Source organism: Rhea pennata, chromosome 10 (assembly GCF_028389875.1).
Source record: "Rhea pennata isolate bPtePen1 chromosome 10, bPtePen1.pri, whole genome shotgun sequence".
Taxonomy (NCBI): domain Eukaryota; kingdom Metazoa; phylum Chordata; class Aves; order Rheiformes; family Rheidae; genus Rhea; species Rhea pennata.
Window position 1 is genome coordinate 20,895,216 of NC_084672.1, and position 15,343 is coordinate 20,910,558.

At 35.8% G+C, this 15,343-nt stretch overlaps 1 protein-coding gene across 1 annotated transcript in view; it reads right to left on the reverse strand.

The window, feature by feature from the left end:
- Positions 1-15,343, reverse strand: part of ETFA (electron transfer flavoprotein subunit alpha) — a 37,413-nt gene that overhangs the window by 18,892 nt on the left and 3,178 nt on the right. Inside the window, exons 2-9 of the mRNA XM_062583571.1 lie at positions 10,768-10,917; positions 8,779-8,860; positions 8,586-8,668; positions 6,853-6,952; positions 5,485-5,595; positions 4,312-4,413; positions 3,583-3,651; positions 2,457-2,539 (exon numbers count right to left, since the gene is read on the reverse strand). Coding sequence (XP_062439555.1) covers positions 2,457-2,539; positions 3,583-3,651; positions 4,312-4,413; positions 5,485-5,595; positions 6,853-6,952; positions 8,586-8,668; positions 8,779-8,860; positions 10,768-10,917 — 780 coding nt within the window. The remainder of the gene's footprint in view (positions 1-2,456; positions 2,540-3,582; positions 3,652-4,311; positions 4,414-5,484; positions 5,596-6,852; positions 6,953-8,585; positions 8,669-8,778; positions 8,861-10,767; positions 10,918-15,343) is intronic.

Genomic DNA, 15,343 nt, shown 5'->3' on the forward strand with positions numbered 1-15,343 from the left:
TTTAATTTTCAATACTATGTATAACTCATTACTTGATCAGTACTTGTTAAGAAGCATGAGTGGAGATGTGAAAAAAATGCACTATACTGCTGAAAAAAAGATGAAGCACCATACAGCTGTGCCAAGTAGGACCATTTATTGACACAATAGTTAAATATCCATTAGTCAGTCAGAGAGGTTTCTGATGACATTTATGTGGTCCTATGATGTGGTTGTATATTCTTATGACTTTCAAATGTTGCTATGAGCCATCTGGGGTAAGCTTTAGTGCTACTCCTCCATCAAAAACTAGCCTTTTTTATTTGAACGTAACTGTTTACATGCCCTTATCTCTGGAAAGAATGTTCATCTCTGAGCCCTGAGACAGACAAACCTGAGCAGAGCTGTCCTCAAATCAGCATTTTCCATTTGATTAATGAAAATTTGGGTAGTGAAGATCTAAGGCTGGTCAGTCTCAACTCTTTAGAACAGCTAAATGACACTCACCTCACTGCTTGGCTTTCAAAGATTTGAGTACATGACAATCGGCTAAGATTGCCTCCTTGAGACAACCAACTGCCTTCCTGGTACTGTGGTTCCCATATACCTTGCAGCTGCACGTACTGAGATAGCAATGAATGTGTTTAATTGGAGTAGTTTGGTAAGACCTATAGCTGCAATAGAAGTGACCTTAAGCCTATTGTGAGATCACAAGAAAGTGCATTATATTTAAACACAAATATTCCCTTAGCAAGAAGAAATTATTAGACTGTGGACTATAGCTGTCACACGCTCTTTCCAAAAAAATAACAAACATTTATGCATTATGCACAAAATGAAATACCACAAAGAAGCAGAGTTAGGGTTGCATTTACAATCCAGAAAAGCCTCACAATTTCCTTGCACAGTAGAGGTTAACATCACTGCTACCAGGATTTTGGAAGGGCAGAACATAAAACCAGACAGACCTTAACCCACATCAACAGGTTTTATGTCTGCTTCTCAGAAGCTCCTTTTTTGTAGCAGTTGTTTTATACACAGCTTAAACATTATTGTGCTGAAAAATACTACCACTTAGACCTTCTAAAAGCAGCAAGCATTCCTCTCCACATTACAGGATAGAAGAGCTCAGAGACACAAAGTATCTTATTCCAGAAAGCACAGCAGGCAAAACCAACCATAGACTCCAGGTTCCCAAATTTCTGTCTCTGTGATCTCCAAGTATTCTCTTATCCTGCTCGATGTACTACTGGAGGAATAATGGTCACTGTCTGAAGTTCTCAAATTTGCATCTGCTGATGGTGCCACAGTAAAATGTCTCAGATCCTATCAAGACTTTGGACATGTACAGCTTTTCAGTATTATTAAAATTATTGCTAATTGGTAAATGCATTAGTTGAAATAGTTGAAATACAACAAGCTACTCTTTACTAAGAGTTGCAGCTGACTCTCCCTTTCTGTTCTCATTAAACCATTGGCAAGTTAAAAGTTGCTCTTTCATGCCTTCTGTTGCCAAATACATAGATCAGAGGTAACTGCTTACTGAAGAGCTGCATATGTTTATTTGGTTATATAGCTCCAAGCCACTGTCTGACAGATTTCCATGCCTGCCTGTGCTTTTAGTCACAATTCCCTAGTCATGTCCTTAGCCATCACATCTTAATACATGCTAGCTCACATTCTACCCCACACAGAGATGAGCTAACTTTCTACCTCTTTGTTTTCAAATGCTCAAGCCTGCATTATCTGTTCACCACTCTCCCTGCTTTTCCCCAGGTCATGAGGAACAATGAAAATAGTTTCAGACTTCTACAGGAGAGAAAGCTCCCCTGGATCCAAAAAGACACATGAGGACAGAAATCAGGCCCCTGTGATCTCAGGATGCATAGCAAAAAAGATGTGCAGCTGGTTCTTCCCCCAGCATTAAGCCACTCACTACAGCATGCCTCTCTTAGCATTGCACTATGCAGGAGCCAACCTGCAGACTATTCTCTCAATTTTCTTCCATCTTCATCCCTTAAAAATTTTTGATTAGCACATAATGCAACAATCCAGTTACAGTTATCAAAACTTAAAAAAAAAAATCACCACCTAGTCTGCTTGTTAAAAAAAAAAAAAACAGTTCCTAGAGATCAAGCCACATACTAGTATAATTTCAAGCTTACGTTAGCTTGAAACATACCTTTTGGCATATCAATGATGGTTGTTAGAAAACCAAAAAATCATTCACCACAGGCAACTATAAAAAATCCACCCTGCAAAGGTTTTGACAAAGACTTCAAGTTCACCTAGAGATTTATATCACAACTCATAGTTCTGCAAATGCATATTCAGATGACAGTATCACACTGGGCACACTAAGATTTTCCTGTTATGTTCAGTATTAAGACCTAGCTCATTTCTAAGTATTTACTTTGAAGGAAAGGGCATATTGGAAAACACCATAGCTCTTTTAGGAAAGATATTTCCATACTTACTGGTGCTACTATTTTGCCCGTCTGTCCAACTTGCATGTCATTAGGAACAAAGCCAGCATCGACAGCTGCACGGGAAGCTCCAACTAGTTGAAAGAAAATATTTCCAGTGTTTTCTTTTAAAATATTAACGAGCCAAATTTATATCACCATAAAAGCACATGTATTTTACTGAAGAGTCACACACTGTAATGGCACGTATTTAGAAACTTCCCTCTTAGCTCTTATAGTAATCCCTCTCTGTACCACTGGCTGAAATTTCCAAATACTAAGTGCTAATGCACTTCATAAGCAACAGGAAATCCTTACTCCCAGCACCAAAGGGCCATATATTTAAAACTGAGGATTTCAGTCTGGCATGTTTCCATTATTTTTCTCGTTGCTTCGTCAAAAGAGGATTTTCCCATAAATGCCTTCTCATAAGGTTCCACCAAGTTTGAATAGAACACATATGCCACCTTACACTGCTGTGGAGCTCAGAAGTTGGGCACCATAAAGAAAAAGTCAAACTAAACTTGAAAATACCACATGGACATTTGCTTAGTGAAGCTGCCAATGTAAAAACAAATATGTTCATGTAAAAATATCTACTTGTTATTACATTTAAAGCTAATATACTTAAAATGTTAGTGCAAACAGCTCCTCCTCCTTCCCCACCTGTTTATTTAAACTGTTTTGCTAGAACACTGCATAGCTAGTTTTCTCCTGTTAATGCAAAAGTATAGCAAAAAGACAGAAATACTCAAACGAGAAGAATTGTCAAAGGGACTCTGCACAGGAACAGTATTTAAGGACACATGAAGAAAAGATCAGCTCTTCAAAATGAGCTTATAACATTTTCTAACTCATACAGTTGTTTGTGAGCAAGTGTGTTGAAGATTTGAGAAGGGTGAAGAATATTGCAGTTGAGTGTTCTGCGTCATACACAGGCATTTAAGGATACAGCAGACCACAAGGACAAAGCAAAATTTTATCTAGGACTATGTTAACAGGATTTAAATAATTTGTTAACAGGATTTAAACAATTTCTTCAATAGGACATGAAAGTTAAAAACTTAAGATGAACATTCTTTTTAATGTGACCTTTTTTAAATAAGCAGGTTTAATAAAAGAAGGAAAACAAATTTACCTGCAGCGTGCAGTTGATCTGCAAGATCATATAACAACTTAAAATTTTCACCGCTCTTTAAACCTCGTCCTTAAAAGTTTAGGAAAAAAAAGATTAAGAAAGAACATAATATCCTTTATAATTTTGATTGTCTATATAAAATTTCAGCATTAGTGCTTGTATTTGCAAAGGACAAATATCGGGGGGTTTGGACATATCATTAAATAACATTTAACACTTAAGAGAGTCTACTTTTGTCTTTGTGATTAATATCATAATCTCAGATGTGTAAACCGCCACCACTCTGCCTAGTTTACTTCCTACAGCATCATCAATCTCATTCTCTGAAATCAGGGAAACAGGATTTCTCACTAATATGTGCTCCCTCTGCTGGCTTTAGGTACAAATCTCTGTAGTGGAACAATTAAGAAATACTTAGTTATAGGTACACTGTACATATCACAGTCCATCACTTTATACATGAAGAACAGAATAAAAACATAACTATTTTAAAAATCATTAGACAGTCATGTCTGGACTGCTGTAACAACTATTTTCAGCATATTTTGATCTAAAAATACCTGATATTTCTATTATTTTGAAGGGACCCACTAGGAGTGATGATGTTCTTAAAATGCTCGTTAGCATACATTAAAACACATTATAGTGTTCTTTTACAGGCATTATTTAATTGAGGTGCATAGTGTTAGTTAAATACAACATAACGTAGTTCTAATATTATCTACCTACCACCAGATATAACCACTTTTGCACTAGTAAGCTCTGGTCGATCGCTTTTTGTCAGCTTCTGCTCAATCCATTCAGACAGACCAACAGGCGGTGGGGGTGTTACTGCTCTCATCAAATTAAAAAAAAAAAAAAAAAAAAAAAAGAAAAAAAAAAGTAAAGCATGTATTTTCAGCCTTTTAAATGTGAGCTTTAACTTAATACAAAGATAATTCTAGAACCAAATCTACCACGACCTTTTAACTGCTGTCAGCAATTGCTCTATGGCTCTGAGTTACAAGCCTCTCTCATTAGTTGTACTTACTCCATAGTACAAAAAAAACCAAAGTGTTGTGAATGATTTCGATTTTGCATATCAGAGTGCACAAAAATGAAAGTCAGTAGTATAAGTAATATATTGCTATCAACCTAGTGTAAGTGCAATTCTTGTTAAGACAGGCGATCAAGCCAGCTGTGTAGTGTTTCCTGACTTCCACAGTACAGGGGCAGCTACCAAGCCTCTCAGAAAAATATGAGAAATGGGAGGGTGAGGTGCAGGACACAGAGCTAGATGTTAATGATTTCCTCTGCTGGATCTATGGACAGCATAGTCATATACAGTCCCCAAGAGAGAAACAGCAGAGGTGACTATGGATTTCTCTATAATCAAAGCTGTAGTGGCTTCATTAAAATAATAATTTAAGTGAATTTAGTTAAAACTGATAGAAAACAATGGCTGGGTATTCTCAACTCGATTTAAACTGCTACTGATTTAGCTTGACACTGTAACAACCTACTGAAATATGACTGATTAAACCAAAACCATGGATAGCCAGCCACTGCTATTTTTGCCCAGTTCGCTTTGAAAACAAAACCAGCTATTTAAACAGCTATAACTTTGAAGATGGAAAAGTCTCAGGATTGCAGTAGCAGATATTTAAGCAGCACGTGAAACAGGCACAGGTTTCAGCACAGATAATCTCCATTTCTGGTCACAGAGAAGGTAGGAAGTGAGCAGAGAATCTCTATCTTCCCTTACTGGACATCACTAAAAAGTGCAAGCCTGTGTACTGAAGGCATAAGCAACAGTTCTGACAACTGCCTTGCTCTGACAAACATTTCTGCAAAACACTAGCACATATTAAGCAAAAGTAACTCTATTACACAAAATAGGAGAGTACCAAAACAAATGCTCACCTGTTTCTAAACTGGCACTACCACCACTCGCTGGTGCAGCTTCAAAAGAAGTTCCCCGTACAGAAAACACTTTGACATTTTCCTCACATTTCACAGTGCAAACAATATTTCCTTAAAAAAAATCATATTATGTTTTTATAAAAGACAAAATTAGGATTAGACATCTAATTGTATTTCATGGAAAAAATAATTATTAGAAACATATTAGCACTTCTGCTAGAAGAGGTAAGATTCAGAAAGTTACTTCCTAAAATTGCAGTTTTAGATGCCCAAAACCAGAAACTTAGTAATACAGATTACACACTAAACAACACAGATCACAAATATTTGTACTTACTTTTTATCTCATCATTTCTAAGGCATATTAATAGTCCCTTCTTTTTTAAGGGAAAAAACTGCATTCAAACCATCTCTCATTAATGAACTTCTCAATTTCAGAAGGAAAAAAAAATCCTCTGAAACTATCTTCTTAAATACAAAAAGGGTCTAAAATTCAAAGCGGATCTTTCATCCTGTCACAAGACTTCAGCAGAGTAGAGGACAAGGAAGCCTACTCCAAATATTTGTGGGTTTGTTTGTTTATTTTTTTCCAATAATCTGAACTATAAAAGGCAGTTCGAGCTGCAGGGAATGGTAACGAGAAAAAAAAAAAAAAAAAAAAAAGAGAAATACCAGCCACTCATAAACGAAGTCATCTTGAAATCTGTGAATTAGGGGGAAGCAACTTAAAAATGCAACACAGGTCAACTACATTCTGGTAATGTAACTCAAAATATAATAGTATGCTGGTGGAAGAAAAATCTTGTACAACAAAATTAAGAAACAAGCTAATGAGCTCATATCTGAATTAAAATATTGGGTCAGAAAAGCATTAGAGAAACTAGACTGAAAAAAGAATTACAAATTAAGTCAATTAAAAATTAAAAATAATCAGTGTCTTCGTAATTAGGAAAAATAACTCTGTGGTATCTTAACTCAGAAGTAATGTTTGCCATATTAAATAAAGTCATACAATTAACTTAATGTCTTATGTTTTACAAAATCTGATCAGAATTGCATTTACAAAGAAAGGCAGCACATATAAAGGACGCTGCCAAATTCTATTAATTAAAGAAACAATTGATCTGGTTTCTAACTGAAATCCTACAGTACCAAAGTTGCTGGTATTGCGTGTGTTCTCACACATGGAACATCATGTTCTCACACACGGAACACCCTCATGTTTCATTTTTATGAACCACAGCAATTCAGATTGTAAGGTGAAATTTCCTGACATATTCCAAGGTTCTAATAACAGAACTCTGTAGAACAGTTATCAGTATGGGTCCTTTATTGCACAAATACCACATACTTTTTCTGGTCACTGACCTGCATAGATAGTTCTCACAAAAGTGTCTGGTGACTTAATTTCAATGATGTCAGAAATAGGGGCAACATCAAGTTTAGCTGCCACTCTGGGAATAAGATTCTAGAAGTTAAAGGAGAAAAGTTAGAAAAGCAAAGGCTGATACACTGAACATGATGAAATGCAAAGGAAATGAGTTAAAATTTACATGTTAAGCAAAGAAACATTTGCTGTCCTGATTTTCACTTCATATAAAGTTGTCTGCGAGTGAAAACATACACACAGCTCAAGGGTAGCGTAGGGCTACTCATATAGCTTTAGCAGCCAAATAAAAACCCATTACTGTAATAACATTAGAAATTTTATGAGACTTACTGTAAGTAAACTCTTAATTCAATATCCTAAATTAGAAGGCTTATTTGCTTCAGTAGTTTAAAACTGAATATAGACGCTATTTACTCAGAAAATTGACAATAATGGATTGCTGAGTTCTTACAACAGCACTTCAACAAAAGTAGTATTTTTGAAAGCTAGTTGCTAGAGACAACAGGGAAAAAAATCTGTACCTCCCAAGAAAAGCCAAAACATATTTTAAAATTATCATTAAAACATATTTTCTCCTATTCTGAAATTGACTCTAGAAAATTACTTCGCACCTTTGGGAACGGAAGGAGGGTAAAAAGAACATAAAGCATTAAGAAATTAATTCTTCTAATCTGGTACAACACAAAGGTCCCCGTTCTGAGACTTTTACTCACATTAAACAACATTCAACTATGAAAATAGTCACTGACTCATTCCTCTAGGAAAGCACTGCTCAATTCTGAGAGCATAAACTTTAAAGCAAAAGCTAGCAATCTTTACCAAACTACTGCAGATCAAAAAAAAAGAGGGGGAGGGAAAACAGAAATCTGAGTAAGACTTAAAGCGTATAAAGATTACCCTTAGCAAAACTACAAGTATAAGGATTGATACTGATTGACAGTGAAAGTAGTAGGATAGAAGGCTGATATCATCATTCATCTCACACTGGCAGATTTCTAACGTACTCTTTCCGTGTCTAAGTTAGCTGCACCATGGCATTGTTTTTAGCACCGAGGAACTCCGCATGCTTAAACACACACTCCTTAAAATGCAAGTTTTGAAAAGTTGTGTTTTCATTAAAGAATATCTTGGCTAGGAGTTGAATCTATGTTATTTATACTTTTTTTAAGATATTTCAATCTACACTACCTACACTGTAGATACAGTCCCTCCTGCCCCCTGAAAGATTGCCTCAACAGATCTGTGCACTTTCATTTCAACATGCAAACCATACAACAATCTAGAAAGTAAATAAAGTAGAATAAGAGCCACAGTGAGCTAGCTTCATAGGTTTTCATCTTAATTTACTATATTTTTCCTTAAAATTTTCATAATGCTTTAAGATCTCTCAATCTGTCTTCTGTTTTATATTTTATACATTTTGTCTTGTTTACATAGGACTAGCTGGTTACAAGTAAATACTTTTTCTGAACTGCTCCTTTCTTTAATTCTAACTTGTCCAAGTCAGTCCAGAATAAAATTCAAAAAGAATCAGTGTTTCTAACTAATGACAACTCTTAAGTGAACCGTTGTAACATTTTTTGAAAACTCCACACTGGCTATGGCTGATCTGAAAACTTTACCTCAGGCATTTGATTCACACTCATACATGCGACAGTGTCTCTGTCTCTTTTTCTACAAAATATTTTTAATGCACTTTTCAATTACTTACCTTCCCAAAGGCAGATGCTCCAGCGCAAATGTGCGTGTAATTGAATTGTTTCTGAGTTTCCAAAATCAAGGGAGTCAGCTCCTCTAAGGATAAAAACATACTGCTCACAATTTACAACTATATTATTTATATTTTCAATCACAAGTATAAATACCAGTTATTTTGTCAATAGCTTGGTAAGAACAACTCTCACCTGGTAGAAATCCTTTGTATACATCGTGCTGAGCCACTAGAACTCTTGCAACACCCTGTACTTTGCTCGCTTCTTGTGCTACCTATGATTAGAAATGTATTATTATTAATTTATATTATAGCAGCACCTGGAGGCTCCAGCTAAACTTAGAGCTCCATGGTGGCAAGCATCTTAAACAAATAACACGAGATAGTCCCTACTGCAAAGAGCTCACAATCTACAGATTAGGTAAAACTGGAACACAAAGGTACCTACTTTTCAAAATCAAAACAAATCTGACAAAACAAAATGTGTACCTTCTGACTCTCAGTGCAGCTTTTTATGGGGTAATACAAATGAATTCTGTGAATAAGAACATTACAAAGCAAATCAAACATAAGAAAGCTTGCCTCCTGTACACAAGATTTCACAATAATTCTATGATTTATTAAAACAGTCAATACAAATCACACTTGAAGATTATTGCTAGGTATTCTGCTATAATCATCAAGAAACTAAGCCCAATTTCTTTAAAATCAGTAACGATATACCACACGAACATACAACACAAATAAAAATGTACAGTAATATTATGATCTGTGTGCAAATTTTAGCAAAATCCTTTGTTTGCAACTGACTCCATGTCTACTAATGTGATGCATACTTTCAGTTCTATATTTATGCCATTTTTTTTCCTTTAAATTTGAAGAAGTGAAGTTTAAATGATAAAAGGGTTATTGCAGATCAGAGAGAATAGGACTGACAGCAGTGTCTGGAGACCACATGCCTCGTCCCAGATCTAGCAGAGCTCTACAGAGTTTGGTGAGTATCAGTTTAACACTCAGAAATTAGCAAGAGGAAACAAACAAATATTCCAAAACAGCTGCTGCAAAGTATCTGTTTGAGTAAGTGGCTGCTTCCTTACATCCATAGCGATTCGTACAAAGAAGCTTAAAACAAAAAAAACCTACACTTTCTGTGAGATACTCTTCCACAGGATGACATATATTACCCAGTAGATACAATGTACTTACTATTAAAAAATAAATTAAAAAATTTTGCAATCGCTTTTCTACTGTACAAGTACAAAAGAATAAGACAACTTGAAGACAGACATTTCAGGCAAAATCCAAAATTTTACTACCATCTGCAACTAGATAAATATTTTCTTCTAGGTTCAACTTTGAACATCTACATCTCAGTTTAGAATCAATCTTCAATAGTTGGTGAGATTTCTACAGCTACAGATAAATTAACTTCCACGAGCATGCCTTCCATGTGAGATACTACGTATCACTTTCAGAATAATAATATAGAAACATTACAAACAATAATAATAATAAAAAAGATAATTATTGTTACTTCTACTGTTCGCATGAGTCTACCTCATTCTGGCACAGGAGTGACACTAATGAACTAAAGAACATACAGCCTCTAGATTTTTAATGTAACAAAAATTAGACTGAAGCAAGGCCAATAGCTAACATACAAGCAACTCCTACTTCAGACACGAGCTATATAACAAAGTCGAGAAATGCTAATTTCAGATTTTTCGTTTGCAAACATATTCCCACTATGCCACCAGCAGCTGACAAGTAAAAGCGAGGTGCTCTGAAGTTCTGTTTGTCACTGTGCTGTGCCATTTCTGCTGGTTTCCATTTCAGCGGGGAAAGTTTCCTCCCACTTTCTTAGCGCTGCAGTACTTCTCTTTCAAATGTTACAGGAAAATACTGTTTTAAAAGTTAATTGTCCTCTAGCCTTAAAAATTTTTGTTTGCTTTTTTTAAGCTTTTCACAACTTAAATTGATATTCTCACTTGCTAAATGAAATCTATACCCATATTTTCACTTCAGAGAAGAAACAGTTCAAGTGCAGGACATTTCCTGTGGATTAGCAATTCCTGGCACAGTTCCTCTTCACTAGAGATTATTCTCCAGGCTGACCAAGATGCTATTACATATCATTTGACCGCATTCATTATTTCATTCATATGAAAATAGGATTTCCTACCTTATCACAGCTGGTACCAGCTACTAAACAAGAAACTTCCCCTCCGAGACGTTTTGCTGCAGTGATAACATTTAGAGTAATGGGCGTAAGAGACTCGTTGTTGTGTTCTGCTATGACTAAGGTACTCTGAAACCGCCGAAGCAGCGATGCCTTTAAAGAAAGACAGAGAGAGAAAGCAGAGTTGATAATTAGCATTTAGACAAGAAAAACTGTTCCTTAGAGCATCCAATGCTTTACAGAAAGTTTTCTATACACAAAGTTGTCAGCCAGTACTCTCAAACAAAACTGAGCAAACTAAGATAGTTAATTAAGTAGCTAGAATATACAAGGTATTAAAAAAAAAGTATAAACCTGCTTGATTGCAGCCTATCTGTAACATATTGCTGTTAAACTATAACATTCATAGAAACTACTGACCTTTTTAGTATTAAAAAAAAAATTTTTGAACAGATTATATTCAAGCTCAGTTGGTCCACTTAACTAAATATCTTAAAGAGTGGGCATAATTTAACATGAATATAATTTTTAGATTTTAGATGGTTATGAAAGGAAATCCACAAGAGGAAAAAAGCAAGTCTAAGGCACAAGGAAATCAAGGGTAGGAAGTAAGTATTTACTTGCCTTTTTTTTTTTTTTTGCTATAAGCTTTAGCCAAAATCTTGCTACAGAACACACTTTTTTAATTAGTTATTTATAAAGGCAAAGTTGCATATAGTGCAGGAAGATAATTAAGTAGCAAGGGCTCACAGTCTAAAAACACAGTAACAGAACCTGTTGAACAGTGTCAGGTTTGATTTTAAGATATTCCATTTTCCTCTAAAACTTTAAACCCTTTTCACCCTCTAGTATACCACTGCAATTTAATACAGCTGCTTAAATAATCATTTTGACCAATTCACCCTCCACACACAGATTTTAACTCCTAAAGCAAAAATTGAAAAACAAAAGAATGAAGAATTACAATAAAACAAAAACACAGTATTCTGAGCTCTAACACTTTCTTCTCTATTTCTCAGGTGAATCTGGGAAAAGTGTTTATTTCTCCAAGACTACCACCAGCATAGGGAAACGACAGGGCATGGAACATTATTCTTCCAGTCTTTGTTTATCTTACACAAAGCCTAAACCAGAATTTGAGTTACCGTCAATGTAACAACAGTTTTAATCTGGAAAACAAAATATATTCTTGAATGTGACCAAGCCACTAATATTAACACAACACTAAGAACTGCACAGCCAAATATTACTTTTTAAAACACAGATTCTGACTCCATCTCCCCTTACCTCAAACATGCACTTATCTACCATATAAGCTACAAAAAAATAACTTCAGAAAATCTGAGAAGCTGAATTTGGATATAGGCTTTGACCATGCAAAGCCTACCAACATGCTGAACTCCACACAGAGAAAGCAAACCCAAGGACTTCTGCAAAACTAATCACAGTGTAAAAATATAAATACAAAGATAAGTCTTTGCAGAATCAGAACCATAATTTGTCATCTTGCTCAAAACCATAAGGATTCTTGTAAAAGTACTTTGCATTTCATCTTATATGCATAAGGCTACTTGTTATGATTAAAGATTCTGAGATCGTTTGAAGCCAATTGCCAGTAACAAACCATTTATTGCCAATATAGATCAGACACCATATTTTTGATTATGTTTCATATATCATTTGCCATAAGAGTTATGAGATTTTAGTCACTGTTTGAAGAATAAATCCATGCTTTTGTGGCAAAAAGCCCACTTTTTGATGATTTATATTCCTGTCACAGGGTAAAGCAGGCCATGCTCCTGGAAGATTTTGAAGTTTTCAAATTTCCAAAGGGAGCTCCCTAAAGACTTCTTTAATAAGAGCCTGGCTTGGCTCTAAGAAGCAGGCATTTTAAACACACACTTAATTCTGACTATATTATGATCTCTTCACTAAATAAGTATTGCACCACCAGAAGAGCTCTACATCACTCTGTCAACTGGTTCTAGAATAAACTCAGAAATATATATAATATGTATGTATATATATATATTTTAGCCAGAAAGAGTAAGAGTAATGGATGTTTCCTGAGCACACTGGTTATTACAACAGCAGCTAGACTTCAATTCTGAACTGACAATCCCACATTCTATCTTTGTGGGAACTGCACATCGGAAGGTCACTTTATGCCTATACATGCAATGCCTCTGAACACAAAGTTAAGAACAGACTTAAAAATAAATAAAATTCTCATTCTAAGTCTTGGGTAAAATCCTGGGAGACCAAACAACATTCCGAGGTGACTCTGAATTTTAATATACTTGTACAGGTAAAAACATTTTAAAAAATCAATAAAATGAAAATAAGATCAAACTGAAAGCTTAGTTTGTGACAATAAAGATTATGCAGTAAAATCAGACACTAATTTAGCCAGAGATCTGGAAAACTGAGAATTTGCAGTGAGGTAAGCTATTCCAGTGAAGCAACTTGTCCAGCTGCATGTGAGCAGGGACAGGCAACTATTTTGCTGGTGCAATTTCTCCACCTGTACTTGGGCAGGATGGTTAGTTTCAACCCCAGATGAAACAAGAAGGTTGAGCACAAATCTAATCACCCGGCCTAAGGATAAAAGGCAGAAGCAATAAGCAACAAAGCTACTAAAAACAGTGTTGGAGAGGCAAGAGCACTCACTCCTTGTGCTGTAGCAAGTGCCTGGGGAAAATGAGGCTCTAGAAAAATAAAGCTATCCGAAGAAATCAACCACAACTAAACACCCTGCAACCTAGTGCAATTAAGTGCCTTCTCATAAGCAATGAAAGCATGAGACAAAAACCAGTAGAATGGCAATTTTTTTCACCTAACTTTAGATATAAAACTATGCTAGGCATCTATGTTCCCTCTACAGTCGAAACATCTACGTTTCCTCTATGCAGGAAACTCCAGACTGTGTGACTCAGTCTATCTTAAAGTAAACGCTTGGGAAGGAAACTCATCTCGAGTTCTATTTACTGTAGAGCAAACCTGGCCTCTGATTGCCCGATGTCTAAGAGCTGGTGAGACCAACCTCTCCTAAATGTGCAGTATGTATGAATTAGGTCACTTAGGAGGTACCACAAGGTTTGCTGAATCTATCTTCTCAGGTTTCCCCAAACCTAAGAAATCCAGGAACACTTGCCAAGCAGAATGTGAAAACCTTACGCATGTACCCAGGATTTCTAGACTGCCAATAAAATGACTGAGCCTATTCACTGCTATTGTCCTGGGCAAACATTAGAAATCTAGACATGCCCACATGCACAGATGAACCCACACTTAGTAAGGCCAACACGACCCACATCCAAAGTCCTCATTCAGTTTGCACAGGTATCTGCTCTGCACAGCAACTCCAAGGCAAACAGAACGTGTGTCGGTCTTTCAGCACGTGGACAGATCACCTGTGCAGAGCACTGGCAGTAGGCCCAGCACACGTGAATTAACAGCCAGAAAATCCCAGACAAAGTATAGTAAATCTTTCATGGTTGCTTCATAAGGTAGGTCAGCAGACAGGTATCAACTGTCTCTGTAGCAATGCAGCCTGTCTCCTGCTCAAGGACACCCTTTGCAGTGCAGGAATTATGAGACTGGCTCCAAAAGTAATATGCGTGGCGGATACCGCAACAAAAGATACGGTGGGCCACAAAGTCTTCTAAAGAAATGCAAGAGCTCCAGCAGGTGCATTCTGCATGTCCTCCCACTCCAAATATGCATGAAAATAAAAGACGCTGTTTAGAGACTGCACCCAAGAAACTGGAGTTTGCCTCCCAACCTCATCAGAGAAAGCAGGAAAAGTTTCAGAAAGTAAAACCAAGTAAAAATATATAGGTATCTTACAACTAGATCCACAAAGGAAGATCTAAAGTTCATTTTCTCAGCTGTAAAAGCAAATTGGCAATCAATCAAAATTTTAAAACTGCTTAATAGAGGATCTTATAAAGACCTGTTATCACTGGGTAAAATTCCCAAGAACTGACTCCTGGGACTAGGATTTGGGTATTATTAAAGACCATGGCAAGACTCCTATACAACAAAATAATGTCTGATTTTAATAATGTCAGTCTTACAGTTGCAATGTTTAAAAATTAAATATATATATATATATATATATATATATATATATATTTGGGAAGACATAGGAGAGTAGGAAGCTCTGCCAAAATAGTCTGTATTTCTCCCAGAGTCTATGTAAGGATCTGGCTACGAAAGACATCAAAGAGACAGCTATTTGTTACTAAACAGTAACTAGAAAAACAACACTACAGACATCTGAGCAGAAAAGATGTAACTATTAACTATGACAAAGAAAAGCAGAAAAAAAAAGAAGATACTTACAAAAAAAGATGTATTATGGAAGCATAGTAAGACTTGTAATTACAAAGGAATTAAAGAAGCAGCAAAAGAAAGATGTAATCCAGAAGAAACTTTTCCAGACAGGTCCCACGCAAACCATTAATAATAATCATAACAAAGATGGTTTTAAATACAGATAACACTACTGAAAGTGAACTCGAGATAAATGAATGTATTAAAAATTAGCAGTTTAAGCCTATCAGTGATAATAAAG